Here is a 17,356-nt window from a genome sequence, read left to right on the forward strand (position 1 = left end):
ATCAATGTGGATAAGGTGTGGTCTGCTATGAAAGTCATTGTTAGTTGATAATAATGACAATATAAAGCTCCATTGTAAAGAACTGGAGCTTTTTTGTTGAGTGTTAAGTAGATCTAGTTCTACCAACAACTTATTTAAATGGTCTGTGTTCAATAATTCCACCAAAACAATATGTAGGAAAAGCAAAGAGGAATCATGACTTCCAAAAGAGAAAAACTTGTTTCCATGCCTATCCACCTCGGTTTGTCATGGATCTGCCTAAGTATACGCAAGTTTGTCATCAAATTCATCATAGTTTTCCCCCAAACGAAATGGCTTTCCTGGGTGAGAACCATGGCCGAACTTAAAGGCGAGTGGGATCAAGACCAGTGCCTAGTTCAAACCGGACCAGCACCAAGACCTAGGACTAATGAACGCGGTAAACAAGAATTTCCATAGAGCCTGGGAGAAGAATCTTGTCCATACAAACGGTCAAACCTATTGAAGGGTTTAAAGCTTGAGTTTGAAACTACTTTGAAGCATGCATTGATTGTTGAGAGGATAGGAAGAATATTGTAAGAGAATTCAGTTGTTCATTAGATGAGATGAACCAAAGTACAAAACAAACGACTAATGTCCTCCCTGTAATTATCTTTCCAAATTAAGACATAAAGATAACAAGGGTAATGCCACTACCATAAATCTGGATTTTAATCCACATTGGGGTTATGACTTTACAGGGTTGTTAGTAAATAGATGTGTCATTGTGAGTGCTTCAAAAATTAACCTTTTTGCCCAAGGAGCAGTGATAACCAGACCAACATTTGGAGAGACAAAATCTGATCACAATCAAATTGCAACCTTCCTTTGCGTTTGAGAGGGGCAGCTCCCTCGTATGATGGGGGTATTTGTAGTTTTTGTCTACTTTTCACCTAAAGGTACATAAAGGGGACAAAACTAAACTAAAAGAAAGTAAGAATATAAACCCCGACCGTAGACATACAAATGCTAGTTGGGATTCACAAAGGATAGCAATGACAAAGAGGGTTTGAGCACAAGATATGTTTGATATGCAATAATGACAAAAGGATAACCAATCTCAACATACGAGGAAACATATAATCCTAGAAACATCGAACCAAGATACCAAGGTATGATTGTGTTTCACCACCACATATACCCCAATAGATTGCATAAGTGCAGAAAGGAATTACAATTTTAACATATGAAAATTTGATAGTAACAACTCATGAACGCATAGAAGACTTACGAATTGTATGTGTTCTTTGTTATCACTTTGAAAATATACAAATTCAAGGCCTCTTAGGTACAAAATGCAATCATTAAAAATTCTCAAAATGTTTCTTACATAATCCTCCGGAGTGTTTCCCCTTGCAGAATTTCCCCCCCTCACCCTCCACCCCCCCGTTTTACATTATATAAACCTTGTATTTATAAGCCCACAGAATAACTAACTTGTAACCACCTAACTACCTCACTTGAGGTAAATAGGTAGTAGTTATTTGAGACAACTTCTTAGAATAATTACCTAAGTGACTACTTAGAATAACTACCCTTTTCAAAGACAGATAGGATTTACATAACTTTTGCAATAATAGACAAAAAATATAACTTTCAATACAGTAGATAACATGAGTAAATTTTACAGATGAGAAATTGAGATCTATAACCTTTGAAGAAAGAGAAAATTCATTAGTAGAGTTGAGATAAGCACAAGATCTTCTTGCAATCACAAATAACTTGACCTTTAAAGATATGCATTCCAATAGACATTTAAGAAAATGCCAATTTCCTTTCAAAAACACCTAGTGTGTCAATCTCATGCAAGTATATGACATTTTCTAAATGATTACAAGTAGCACCTTTGAAATGATGGTCAAATTTGATGTCATTCTATGATAACCTTTCCTCTTATGTAATCAGAAAACACATCTTCAATTTCATTTAAAGTTGTCAACATCATTGTTGAAGAAACAATTTGATAATTAGACCGAGTCCACATTCCTTGCATGTCGATTAGAACATTTACTAAACCTCAACTTGTAACCATTTTCAATGATAATATCTGACAAGGATTTCTCTACCAAAAGTGTTCCCATACGTAGTCCTCAAAGCTTCCATTTTGCATAGTGGAGAGGGTGGTGGCAATGTTTGCAATGTTAATCTTCATGTTTAACAATTGTGGGTACTTGAAAGTTTCTAGTCCCTTTTTACTAAATTCACTCTTAGCGAATCCCACAACCATATTGACACAAAATCTCTTTCGTAGTAGATAGTTAAATAATATGAGGTTTTATGGTTCCATATGTTGCATGCAATGCTATCGACCTCCACATTTACAAATATATTATCTAATAACAAAGCATTTTTATTTAAGCTTTGAAGGATAACTATAACCTTTTACAAAATTCCCGTCTTTAGCACAGGCAGTAGAGGAGGATCTAGCAATGTTTTTAGAATTTGACTCAACGCTCTCCAATTGCATTTGTTTGAAAGTTTCCAAAGCCTTTTCAACTCATTTAATTGAGCACATATCTGCAATCACTATGTCTCATTTCTACATATGGAGTATCTTTGAGGCTTTTTTATATGACTTCATTCATGCCATGCATGTCACGTCGCCATGTTTCTGAGTTCAATATCTCATAAGAAGTTTCTCAAGTCTTCTCAACTCGTGTTCATATCCCATTGCATGCAGATGGAGAATGCTAGTAAGGGTTGATGAGTTTGGTTTTTCATCGAACTTCCTATACTTTCTTGAGAGTTTCCAAAGACATTTTAGTGAAATCGCTTGCAGCTTAAGACCACATAGCATTGATGCATTTTATGAAGTGATTCAGGTGCTTGGCTCGAGCTTCCATAGTTTGAGTGCATGCACTCAAGAGCATTCCATCCAATGTTATACTTTCAATTTTGTTGATCCTATGCATGTCGTGACTACGCTCAGACATTTTACTATGTGCCCACTACAATTAGAAAGATTTATAATCTTATTGCCATCATGGGTGCCCATAACATGTACCAAAGCTTTTCTTATACGCAAGCGGTGACTATGTTGGCCAAGGTTTTTGAACTTAGCTTTACAGTTGTTGTGTGCATTTACTTAAGTCCTTTTTGAAACTTGTTTCAATAATTTCATTTCACAAGCATTATGCAATAACTTTGTTACATTCCTTGAGATGACATGATCTCGCTATCAAACATTTCAAAGCTCCTTCTTACATGCAGGTATAGAGGTTAGTCACGAAGGTTGTGAAATATGGCTTTACCGTTTAGAATCATTTTATCAAACACTTTGTGCATATAAATATTTGGTGACCCTTTCTCTTGCACATTGCATTCACTTTAAATGTTTCTAAATCATTTTCAATGAATCCAGTTTGTTGCTATTATCATACTTCACCGAGCATGAGCAGAGAGGATATTGCTAAAATGGTGGCAGCTTTTATATACCTGTGCAATGGCATCTTCATCAGGAGACTTTAAAACATACTTTGAGAAAATATTGTTATCATTTTATCTGTGAGGTGGCAAATCTTGAATGCATGTATAAAACTTATGAGAAACATGCCCATTTGGGGCATAAACAAGAATGAATGGAAATGGTTATTGCAACTATTTTCCTGATGTGTTACATTTGTAATAGCATGCCCCCATGTCTTTATACATGTACCAAGCAATTAGATACATTCATCGAAATCTTTGATAACTTTCAAAACTTACGGATAACCAACATCGTGCCTGTAAACTCTTTATAATATGTGAAATTTTATCAAATCACTGATGATAATACATGTCAAGTGGTTGAGGAATCTTCAAACTTAATTTAATAGCCACTTAAAATGCTAACCAACTTATTGGCTTTTTAAACAACTTTAGCAACTACTCTTCATCACCAAACTTGCAATGAAATAACCACCCCTCCACTTGCTATCAAAGATTTTTCAATAATTTTGAAATCATTGGATGTTGTTCATAAATTGGATGATGCACACTATCCATTTCTCAGTGTGGCATTCAAAAATGGCTGACCAACCTCCATTACACGTATTTGGAATATGTTTGCTGAGAATTTTAATAACTTTGGTAACTCATGAATAATGTCAATTACTGTTTTGAGTTCTTTTCTAAGCCCTGATGAATGACATTTTTGAGTCAGTTACAATAACTGATTCTTTTGACTTATTTCTAATATTCAAATGAAATACAATGGGATTTTAATAAACTTTGGAAACAATGGTATTTTAATAAACTTTGGAAACTTCTGCAAAATACCATTGAAAACACTATAATAAAGAATTGTGGAATGCATTGGAGACTTCAGAAAAATTTTAAAATTGCTGTCAAGTGGATTATACTGACTTTCTTTCTTCTTTGACGTTATCAGCCTTCTGCAATACTTGCCAAAGTATCTGAATTTAACGTGCTTTGTTTTTCTACCAGCCTCTTTGGATAATTGGCAAACTTGTGAACTTGTCGATATTGAATTTGATTAGGATTAAAAGCTTTCGTTGGAGTTTGAAGGAACTTTTGAAGTTTCGCTAAATCACCGCCTATTATCCACACTAACAGTCATCGAATGTTTAAACAACTTGGCAACTTTTGAAACATGCCGATGAGAGATTTAGAATATTTAAATCTTTGAAAATGTATCTTCCTTTCCATTTTCCTATATGCACTAAGAATACACATCCACATGACCTTTATACATATACATATATATATATATATATATATCAATGGAGAATGACAAATCTGACTTGACACCTGCTAGTTGAATCACAAGTGACAGTGCCCTCTTGTAGCAATATTCCCATATTAGGATTCATTTCAACATGATCAAGCTTCACTAAACAATTAGAATCAGATGTTCATGATGAACTCAATGGCTTAAAAAGATGACAAGCATGTCAACTAACTCATCAAGTGAACCGTGATAAAGGCCTTTGACTGAAATCACAGGATGGCCCATCTTGAAGATATTTGTACAAACACTCATATCTCAACTGGTAAAATAATGAAAATTATACAAAAGTTTAAGTTTTGGCTTGTTCAAAATAGGGGCTAACAAGGGTAAAAGTTGTGCTTTTGTAGTCTTATTCAAGCTTATTTTTATGTTTGATCACACAAGTCTCTTCTTAAAGCAAACTTCACATGTTAAAAGAAGTAAAAAGTAATTAGTATTTGTGATTCTTGAATTCTATTTTAAAGATCAAGAAGGATGAATAAACTTCAACATGTATGGTGATAAATGGATTAGTGATGAGATTGTTTACGACTATTCTTTGAGATGCAAAAAGCCTAAAAAAATTGCATCAAACCAAATTGATTATCAAGATCAAGTAGGAAGTACAAGAATAGTTTCCAAATCTATAGGTAATAACAATATTAAAAATGGAAAAACTTTATGCGTTACTCAATATAACTAACTAAAAGCAAACCACAAAATTTGTAATTAAACAATACCCTAAATTAAAAAAAGTTTCAGATCACTTGAGTAATGAGATTTACATGATAGACAACAATAGCAATGACAGAGAATAAATACAACAAAGAATAATAGACAGATGTTACAAAGAAATACAACTCACTTAATTGGCATCTGAGAGCTGGTGTAGAGCTTATCTTGACTCCGTTTTAAATCTGGAAGCCTAATCTTATCCAGTTAGGGATTTTACTGCTCAGAATTTGGCTTCCTAGTTCAACTTTTATAATTCATCATCTCCATCTGCAAGAAACAATAAAACAAATTCAGATTTATAACATCTTGCATCAACATTAAAAATTGAATTTTTCAACTGATGTTCCTTAGACTTTGTTTATACTGAAAATATTTGACACAAACCAACTCAGCATTTAGACATAATAGATAATTTGCATTACAAGATGTATCGCAAATATATTGAAATTAATGGGCATGTCAAAAACGAATTTTAAGAGAAAACCAAGCTTTCGAAAACTATATTTTCAGTTTGATGGAACATTACTGCTAAGACAAATTGGAAGACAAATGATTAGCAACATGAAATAACATGAATTTTAAGTTGTGAATACTGAGTGTACAATCATTTTTCAAGTAATTGTTTAAAACATATGAACGGATTTGATTGACACACTAGATTCCCAGGGAAGTTCTTAACGTGAACAGATTTGGCCTTCAGGTGTTTTCTAGTTTCTCTAGTATTATAGTTAATTATAATATTGTATAAGTGACATGTCTGGTAACTGACTTAGAGTCTGCATAAACCAATATGGACTATTAAATTAAAAAAGATTAAAGAAAAATAACATGCAATAGAGATCAACCTTGCATACAATAACTGAGTGAAACAAAAAAAGGATAGAAAACATACAACAAAGGATAGGTATCTGGTCATGAAATAGGAACAAGATTCTCTGGAATCACAATCTATAGTGAATAAAAAATTTATAGATTCAAAATGCACAAATACTTGATATCTACAACTAGCTTTTATTCCTTTCTTGGTTGTGTTTAAAAATCGTAGAAATTTGAATAAGCTCAGCCATGCATTCGAATGGCCAAATAATTATTGTGACTCCCCTTACTGCTGATTCGTACAACTAGTTTTAGTATGTGCATCTTCGTACATTACTATATTTTAAACCTTCTTCTCAATTCTTGAACTGTCTATTTTCAGGGTGCCTGGTGTTTTTTCTTTGGGTTCTCTTCATAATGCAGGTTATTTCCGTTTGCAGAATTCATGTTGCTTCTGGTCAAAGGGATGATTCTGCAATTTCTTGTAAGTGATTGGATCTTATGTTTGTCTATATGTGTATCACCAATTTTCATGTGGTTGCTTATTGTGTTTAGGCCTTTCACCCCAATCATATTGATGATTATGTTTGCTCTCAGTCATATGTCATGCTCATATATTTTGGGGTTTGAAGAATGGAGCTAAGTGCTGAGTTGTTTCAAGTTATTTGGTGATCAGCTTGACTGATCCCTAACCATTTTGAGCTATCTAGAAACAATTTGGTTTAGCAAGTGACCAACTTTTAACAGTCATAAACTTTTCAAAGTGTTCAAATTTGGGTATAGTAGCTATTTATTTGTGCGGTCTACTCAATGCTCTTTATGTAAGAAGTGACTCATTTGATAGAATGGCATGGCATGTTTCTAATTTATTTCAATGTATCTAAAGATGGTGAGTGAAGCTGATCAACGAGTTTTCTGAGATTCCCAGGATGTTCCTAAGCACGATTTATTCTATGAGTACTTTTGTGATTGACCATACAAGCGGTGGCTTTTAAGGTTTTTTGGGTTTATCCACATGATTTTGTGGATGGCATCATGGGTTTAAGGAAAGTATGTGAGTGATGTGGCATTGACATATTCTAGTTGGCAGTGTTTTTTGTATCTGTATATCTGTAGATAACTAATGTAGAACAGAAAGGCTACAATGGTCCAATGGATGTTGATGTACTTTTTTGTGTTCACCAAGTTCGTCCCATGTGTTAAGAAATGTGACATAAGCCAGTCCATGAGTTTTAGAAGTGCATCTCTACAATCATGTGGATATATCATGAGCCTTTCATCTATCTAGCGAACAATCTTGTTGTCTGAGCAATCTAATGAGCTTTTTCCTTGTACAATACAACCCTCAGCACAAGAAAAGTAGAGGACAAATCCAAAGAGGTGATTCAGAAGACATTGACCCTTATAGCAATAGTGCAGGGTGAGACAACAAAACCCCATTGTCACTACATGTGAGATTCTAGATTTTGAAATGCAGGCAATGGTTGATGGGGCTGCAACAAAGGAGATAAAGGATTTAGTTGGATGGCACTGATGAGGCAGAGAAGTTAATGTCATCTCACAATAGAATGGAAGTCAAGCCAGAGCCACAAACATTGTCTTATATTCTGCCCGAGGAATCATAATAAAGTGCAAGCTTTAGAACCTCTAGCCAAGTTTTCACTAGAACAAGGAAAAGAAAGATGTAAAATGTTGTTATATGCAATTCATGAATGACAATGATGACTTTTAAAGGCAATCATCATAGGTGCTCATCATAAATTCATGATAGGTGCCAGCTAATAATTCATATTATATCAAGATTCTGTATGATGATGCAATTTTGTATTAAAATGAATCAAGCTTAATAAAATATACTGTTCTACTCATTTATGGACTCACTGAATACATCTTGACATTGAATTTCACAAAAAAAATGTGTTTTAGAAGAATTTTGAAGATGCTAAAGTTTTTGCCAAGTAAAGGTCTGCCAACCATGAACAATCACATTGATGGAACTATGCAAGATTGGTGCTAATTGCAACTATTTTCCAACGTAAAAAGGATTTATAACTTTGAGCTAATGAATTTTGCATAGAACGACTATTGCCTGCCTAGCCAATATACAAAGCTTATCTGAATTAAAAAGCAGGTTGTCCTCCATTAGTATAAAAAGTCCTTTTCTCAATGCACTACCAAAGATGTGTACTGCTGCAATTTGAGAAGATGGTGCCAAACATGGTCCTTGGCATGTTTCTCATGTCTCCATGAAAACATGAAGCTAATTACATTAGCACTTCCAATATTAAAATATTTGTTGAATGCTGACGTTTCTGTCATTCTTTCCTTCCTAGATGATATGCGAAGATTATCTGACTTCCATAGACTTACATCCAATATAAAACATCCTCTTCTCAATGTAATTCCATATATGTGCAGTGCTGCAATTTTGAAAAGATGGTGCAAAATCCAGGGTATTCTGGCACATTTTTTCTGTGATCATGCGAAAATGGAGTTAATTATATAACACTCACGAATCACAGCATTAAAACTAGCAATGACATTTCTGCAACTTTGTTGTTTATCCGTATCTTGTAATTCCTCACCAGATTGAATTACTATTGTTAATGTTATTCTAGTTAGGGTCGGATTCCTTCAAGCAAACATAGATAACATAAAGGTTGTGATAATACAATTATTGTGATATAATAATTATATTGATAAAATTACTGTGATTGATAATATAATATTGTGAGATGATATAATTATATTATTATGTGATAGTATAATTATATTATATTATTAGTGAGATAATATAATTATATTATAATATTATTCTGATGTAATTATTACAATAATCATATAATAATATTGTTATAATAGAATAATTATATTACAGAATAATATAATACATTTGAGCCACGAGTGGTGACACTAGTGAAGGGGCTTCACTAGCATATATATAAACTATAAAGTAAGATCAAATCTTCCTCTCGATAATAAAAATGAAGAAACACACATACTATTTACATTATTCAGCAGAGAGTGCTTGGGGAAGGCAATGGGATATTGTCTATGGTTGGGAAGGCAATGATGGAGTCATTGCCTGTGGTTAAACAAGCACATGCTAAAAACAACATGGTATTAAAGTGGGTTCCCTAACAGCCTGTGAGTTTTAACAAATAAGAAATAATAGATTGAGGATAATCAAGAGCATTTTCTGCTAACCTATACAAAACGATAAATGCATAAGTACCCATTATTACTATCAGCACCCCTTTTTGGTACTGATTTGAAGGAAATATTACGGATTTCAGACAAATTTGAAAAGTATTGTCGTGAGTATTCCCTTCAATAATATTATGATTTGATTATTTGAATTAAAATGTTAAAGTGATTTAATATTATTTGAAATATTTGGAAGGGTTAATTGCATTGAGCTGATATAAATGTATTGGGCTTTAATACAATGAGCTTAATACATATTTGAAGTTTGGAGTACATTTTATAAGTGTTTGATGTTGATATTGCTCATTGATGTTATATTGAGTCGGTTTTAATTAAAGTCAATTGAGATATAATATGCATTATCGGCCAGTTGCGGCTATTTCTATTGGCCAAGTAATACAATATATGAGCAAACTTCAGTGAATGCTGTTGAGAATTATTAATATATTAAGGGAGCCAGGATTTTGTTTATTTAGAAGTTTGTGCTGTGAAAGAAAATAATAATTGCAGACCAAGAATATTTGTGGAAGGTTGACAAACTAGAGGTTTCAAGATGTTAGAATCTGTTTGTAGGCAAAAATTAGGTGTATCTTTGTTGGAAAACTTGCCCAAGGCATAGAAAAATAATTCCGGAAAAAACTCATCAAGTTTTTGGCAAATACTCAGGAACTTTAAATTATTGTTTAAATTTAATTAGAAATACATTTTTTTGCAAAATTCAATCAGAAGATGCATTCAATAAGTCTATAAATGTGACCACAAAAGAAACAAGCTTAGTCTAGATATATTTAAACACAAAGTGGGTACAAAATTGCATTCTCGTAAGGAATGTTGATAGCTGGAAGCAAAACAGTAAATAATTTATGTCAAACTAAAAGTAAATACATCATTACAATTACATTTTCCTCTTCCAAGCTCTAGTAAAGCCTAAGTGAGGGGTTAGTCTAGATATATTTAAACACAAAGTGGGTACAAAATTGCATTCTCGTGAAGAATGCTGATGGCTGGAAGCAAAATAAAAAATAATTTATGTAAAACTAAAAGTAAATACATCATTACAATTACATCTTCCTCTTCCCAGCTCTAGTAAAGCCTAAGTGAGAGGTAGAACTAGAAGATCTAGTCCTAGAAGTTTGCATTGGGCATAACTTTACCTCCTAGCTAAGTATGTTTGACCTAGTCTATGGCTTGTCCTCCATCCTTGACATAGCTCTGCCTCTAGCTTCTCCTACTACTAGTAATGAGTACTAATTCAACTCAATGCCATCCAATGTGAAACCAAATCCACCCCCCTCCTCCATAGCTTATCTCTCCAACTCATTGATGTCATCCTCTTCAAAAACCACCTTAAATCCACTTCAAATCGATAGAAATCGGTTTGCAAGTTTTTGGAAGACTATTTTCCCCCTCTCAGCAAAATTAAAGTGAAGAAATGAGAAACGAAATTAATATGGGCCATTTTTTGCCTTCAGGTGCAATAATAAAACTACAATCGATTTTTTAACAAAAAACTCGCCAAGCTTTTGGCAAAAAATTGGCGAGGTTTTGGTATTAAACGAAGTTGTAAAAACTCGCTAGGTTAGATAAATTGGCTTGTTTTTGTAACTTGGAGTGTACTATGTCAATAGTACATCTATGATGTTAAGTACCATGGATCGGTTCTACAAATGTAATTATATTGCCATTGTTATAGATATGTTCCAAATGTGGATTTGGATCTCACATAAGTATGGGAGAAGGAGACATGTCTCTTGAAGAGACATGTCTCCAAGGTTTAAACATCATTAGTTAGTATAAAATAATATAACTAACCATATGTATAATATATACATTATTATTATATTTATATTTATATATATATAATATAATATAATATAATATAATAGATGCAATATATATTATATATTATGTATAAAATATATATATAAGAATATTTATATTATCATCAATAATGAAACTCGTGATCATATCAATCTGACTGTAACTACAAACTTAACACTCCCTCTTAGTTTAGAAGGATTGATATAGAACATATTATGTTCTTGAGTATACGAAGAGATATCATCTCAGCATGATATTCATAGAATGGCATATTTAAGGATATCAACATAAATCCATCAACACACACATATATTATATATGGAATTGGCTACGATTCATAATGAGACTAAATTTCTCAGCACTTTTTCTTTTAGCAAGGAGGGAAATTAGCAATTACTATAACTTTAATTTAAGTTTAAATACCACCTTAAGTGTGGTCTATAATGGATTTAAGTTATTGTGTCTGGCAATATCCGGCCTGAAGAACCATAACAACTTTCATGGCGTCTAGCAAAATTCGGCCCAAAGAACCAGGATAAGTTGGTTATCAAGGTGTCCAACAAAATCCGGCCCGAAGAACCAAGATAACACTTGCTCCAACACATTTTGCTGTTAGGAGATAGGTCTACTATTGATAAGATCGTCACCTTACAATAGTTAACTTTTGTTCGTTATCATAACTTCTAGCACACCGAGACAACTTAATGTAATTTGTTATGATAACAGGGCTAATTATTGATGAGATCATCACCTTTCAATAACTCCCCTCTAAACATATACATAAATCAAAGATCGTAATCTTTCATGACATAATTGCAATAGCATCATGTAGTAACTCACATGATATCCACCATGAACCAAGTCAGAGGGCAAACCCATCATAGCTGCTACTAGAGGGTGGAACAAAGGGTTTTCACCTCATACTTCTCTCTCATAAAAAAGAGCGCATTACAAAGAATTTCTCTTAGAACTTCTCCTCATAGAAAAGATATCATCTACAAAGGATTGCATCTCAAAATTTATCCCTCTGAACATCGATCCTGGGAAGTCAGGTCCTCTAGTTACTTCCTCAAAAACTCTCTTCACCCAAGGATGCCTATCGAACTCACTCTAAAGTGATAAGTCAATACTTCCTCATAATATACATAGGGGTAGGCCGATCAAAATCATGCAATCACACACATGTATTTCTACACTCCCTCTGAGTATCAATCTTCTAAGCTCCTGCATTTCTTTAGAAGAAGTGTCATACTCCCTCTTAATGTAGAAGAATCTCAATCATCAAAGACGTTTTCTTCAAGAGCCTCACTTTATCCATCTTGATCATCAAGGTCTTTGGAGGTACTATCATTAGATTGAGTTGCACAATATTTGGTAGCATATGTAAAGTACCAACCTTCTTTTCCTATAAGAATATCCTCAAACATAGAAGAAAAAGTCAAGGCAAATAACCCTTATAGTATGTATAGAATTATAGATAAGAGAGAGACTACAAAGAGTAGACAAATATAAACGATAAGAATACTTATCTGCACATGAAGATTCAGAAATTGTCTTGTTTGAGAATGGAACATCCCCCCTCTAAATAAGGTTCAAGTGGCAATGGAACATTGACTATTATTTCCCCCACAATGTAAAATTTCCACTCATTCTTATATTGTTGAACAATTATCTATCAAATATGACAACTCCTTTCTAAGTTCCAACTTGCTCTTTTTGTCCATTAAAGGTCCAAACATTCATTTAGCTTACCAGTAGAAGCGAACATTTCCTTCCATTTTCTCCAACTCGTTCACAATACACCAATATCTTGATTTAGAATGATTGTGCCACATGTATGAATCTACAACTCATACGCCGAGTTTCATTCATCAAAGAGAGACTCGTAGATGGTTCAACTGAAGAAAAAAAACTTCATTAATGTCTCACAACAACTCAAATTTCCTTTGTTCATGCAAAGGTATTTGTTTGATCTTTTGATTAAACCTATATTATGCACATCTTGCAATCTGTGTATTCCAAATTTATATCATTAGTCAATCTATCACAATGTGGTTTAACTAAATAACATCCTCAATCTTCTCCCTCTCTTTCAAGGTTGCCTCTAATGTCAATCTCCCTCTGAATTTCAATCTTTCTCTTCTTGTAATAACATTCTCAAAGAAAAGATCAAGGCACATAGCTTTTAATGTATATATGTGGATTAGAGATAATACTCAAGGATAATAATTTTGCATCATAATATAAGATCATCCCAATATAATATAGACAAATGTATATGCTTTGAACATATAATCATATCTTCCATTTTCTATATATACTATAATCTATATTTTCAATATATTAATTCCTTTATTAATGCCACTTAAAAATCTAAGGTAACCGATTCACTTATATTCATAATAAATTGTTTAGAAAACATATTTTACTTTATCTATATATATATATATATGGTCATCATATATTTTCCGTTATACTATCTCATATAATATAACTAAGAAATAATTATTAATGATGACACATCCCTTAAATAATATTCTAAAGATCCAATAATGAAATGAACAAACATATACTTACCTCCAATATCACTCTAATTGTCAATAAAATGAGTAGTTTTTGGTCAATACTCTTGTTTGACCACATGCTGTCTTTCATATATATTACTTTGTTTGATATGTATCCACGTAGGATATATGTTTACTATCCCTTTATCGTTAGCTCGATTGAGCCAATAAGTGGGGGCACTAAAACTCTTCTAGACTCCTCCATCCTATGCCACATATCTCAACCATTGCGGCTCTATATGTTTTCATGTTGGGCTATCTTATCCACATGGTGTATGTTGGGCCACCTTATTATATTCCTTCATTCTTATTTGCATTTGATCTAACCATTTTCACGGCATCCTATTCTAGTCTACGATTACAATAATATATTAAAGAGGCACGAATACAATCACCCTTGTGCACACACTTTTCCATTTAAATATTTATGTGATGTTGACGTTGTTGCATTACGGCTCTCTGGTATTTTCATCGAGAGGACACTATAGTTCAGTGAGACATTTTAATTTCTTGTTAGTTCCTCATCAGTCGTGCTACTATTTCTAAGTGCTCTTCAGATCTCTTCATTTTGGCACGCGAATTTTTTGTTTGGTGCACCAATTGAAATAAGGTATAGGAATACATATTCCCATTTTACCCCTAAAAATGAGCTTATGTCCATTTCAAAAAATAGTTGTTATTGGAATAGTCATTCTTATTCTCAATATACATTCTTATTCTCAATTCCACAAAATTTCTTAATTTGTAGTGCTATGCAACAACACAAGTCTAATGACCATTATCTATGGTAGACGGTGATGTCTTCCCATGTCACACAATATGTAGTGACGTCAATCAAATGACATCGGCTGATATCGATACCAGGTATTAATCAGTCATAAAGTGATAGAGATGAATTGATCGGCAATATAGAAAAAGCAGCATATATGGATATCATATGCCATTGAAGTAATGAGACACATTTATAGTGTCTTTTGGAGGAAGAATTAAAAGACAACAGCGATAAGGGATTAATTGCACAAGTATGCATCCCAGGCCTGTCAAAGTGATATGATATTGAATTGACTTTATATGGATGTTTTAAGTCTCCAGCCACAGCCATATGGTATGTTTGTCAAAGACCATTTATCCAATGGATTACCATCTTGAAATGTGAATTTTCAGCGACAATAAGAAAAAACTATTGAGGATGATACAGATATTCGAGAAGCCTTTAGGGATTCTAAAAATTGCAAAAACTAAACTTAAAGTGTTCAGTCCCATGCACGCAAAGAGTAGTTGTCATCTAGGAGTTGTCAGATCCCTTGACTCGAATTGGATTTTCTTGAATGAGACTCTTATCGTCCATGTATCTTTCCCAAGACCAATTCTCATTCTTTGTCTTCAATTATGTATTTCTGTCGTGTTCTCTATTTTGCTTTCCAGAACTTCAATCTCCGAAAAAGGCAATGCTTGTAGGTTTATTAATTTGTCTACGATTTCACTCAAACTTAATCATATCTGATGGTCATGTAAGTAGTTCTCAAATTATGAAGTTATGTGATAACTATATCCTACTTCTTCTATTGGACTTATTGTCTTCCTCTCTTGTTATCGTTCTTTGATTTGTGTTCCAATATTTGCCAGAAACATTGAGTCGATATTGTTAATAAATGTCATCCTCCTCTCAATTGCTAAATTGCTGCGATTTGTGGTGGGTGACATGTCAGGATTTGTACCCACCTTGTTTTAAGTGGTTTCTCAAATTGTACATGCCGACTCTTCCATTCATGTGTTCTAATAAGGCGGTCTTTGACAGCAATATGGACAATACCACAAATATGAAGTCCCTATCTTTAGGTTCGATATAATCTATTTATGGTACCCACGTGCATGTTTTGCAGGGCAAAGTAATTTAAAACCCTTTGACACTCCCAATGTCAATGCGGGGGGTGCTCTTTAATGGTTTTGTGTGCATTGTCATATATTCTACAATACCAAACCTTTTGAATTCCAAATGGCCACGCAAATGAAGTCTCTTCGATCCTTAGTAGACACACACATACAATGTTTTTCATATTCAAATTTGTTGTTATTTTGCAACCATGGGATTGACATTGTGTATCTTGTTTTCTTACATTTACAACTAGGTTGTGATACCATGTTAAGTAACATGGATCAGTTCTACAAATGTAATTATATTGCCATTGTTATAGATATGTTCCAAATGCAGATTTGGATCTCACATAAGTATGAGAGGAGACATGTCTCTTGAAGAGACATGTCTTTAAGGTTTAAACATCATTAGTTAGTATAAAATAATATAACTAACCATATGTATAATATATACATTATTATATATATAATATGTATATATATATATATATAATATGTATATATATATATATATATATATATTACATATTATATATATAATATATATAAAGAAATATTTATATTACCATCAATAATGAAACTCATGATCATTTGAATCTGACTGTAACTACAAACTTAACATATGAGGTGTATTGTTGTATCTCGTGGAAAGACCTTCGCACTGGAGATTTTGCAAACAATATAAAGACAAAGTGAGATTTCTTTTGGCAATATTTGTCACATGTGATTCTTGTTTTCGAGAGCGCTTCTCTATTCTTGGACCCATGTTTTGAATCAGACTTTGCTAGCCATATTTTTCCTTCTTAGTGTGAGTTGTTACTAGCGCAAGTCGGTATTCTTCTTGATATTTGAAAGGGGTGAGCACATCATTATTCAATTTGCATGGCTCTTCATTCTGGAGCAATGTGTTGGTGTTAGTTGATAGTTGTGAGACTTGGATATATTTCCTTTGTGTAAGAATATAATATTCATGCTGCTTGTGTGTAATTGGGTCTGCTCATTGAAGATTTTGCACTTGGTACAAAGGTTTTGGGTAGTGGACAAGAAGATACAAAATCTTGGGGAACTATAGTGGCATATATCTATTGTTAGACACTTCAATTAATTCAAAATTGTTATGTGAAACAAAACATAGAAAGTTATAATATGTAGCAACATGCATACTACTGGCTACAAAGAGATGAAGCACAACATCCCATGATGCACACTGAATATGTAGCAAGGAGCACTACTAAGGAGATCAGCCTGAGAGTAACCAAATTGGTGACTAGCCCATATTCAACAATTCAAACTGATTGGGAACTTCAAGTAGTTCAACAAAAGTCTTGTGTGACAAATATTCAAGAGTGGCCACCTTGTTATATGAATCGAGCAACTATGGTTGGAGAACATACCACAAAAGTCTAGCAATGAATCACTATTGATGGTAGGAATATCAACTCATCGATAATCCATTAGGGATCAAGTTACAATACAAAAACCCTTATATAGTGAACAATAAGAGTAATTTGGGTGTTGCCAATGAGGTTATCATAGATCCTATCTTTTTCTCAGAGCATTGATTCCTACAAGAGTAGCAACGAGTGAATTGTTGGAAGTTAGAGATGGCTTA

General features: G+C 33.3%; 1 protein-coding gene across 1 annotated transcript in view; it reads right to left on the bottom strand.

Moving 5' to 3' along the window:
* Positions 1-17,356, bottom strand: part of LOC149571309 (protein CELLULOSE SYNTHASE INTERACTIVE 1-like) — a 90,191-nt gene that overhangs the window by 35,644 nt on the left and 37,191 nt on the right. Inside the window, exon 2 of the mRNA XM_089812857.1 lies at positions 5,592-5,728. Coding sequence (XP_089668983.1) covers positions 5,592-5,602 — 11 coding nt within the window. The 5' untranslated portion in view covers positions 5,603-5,728. The remainder of the gene's footprint in view (positions 1-5,591; positions 5,729-17,356) is intronic.

This window comes from Cupressus sempervirens, chromosome 2 (assembly GCF_028749045.1).
Source record: "Cupressus sempervirens isolate cs-2001-9-10 chromosome 2, ASM2874904v1, whole genome shotgun sequence".
NCBI classification, from domain to species: Eukaryota; Viridiplantae; Streptophyta; class Pinopsida; order Cupressales; family Cupressaceae; genus Cupressus; species Cupressus sempervirens.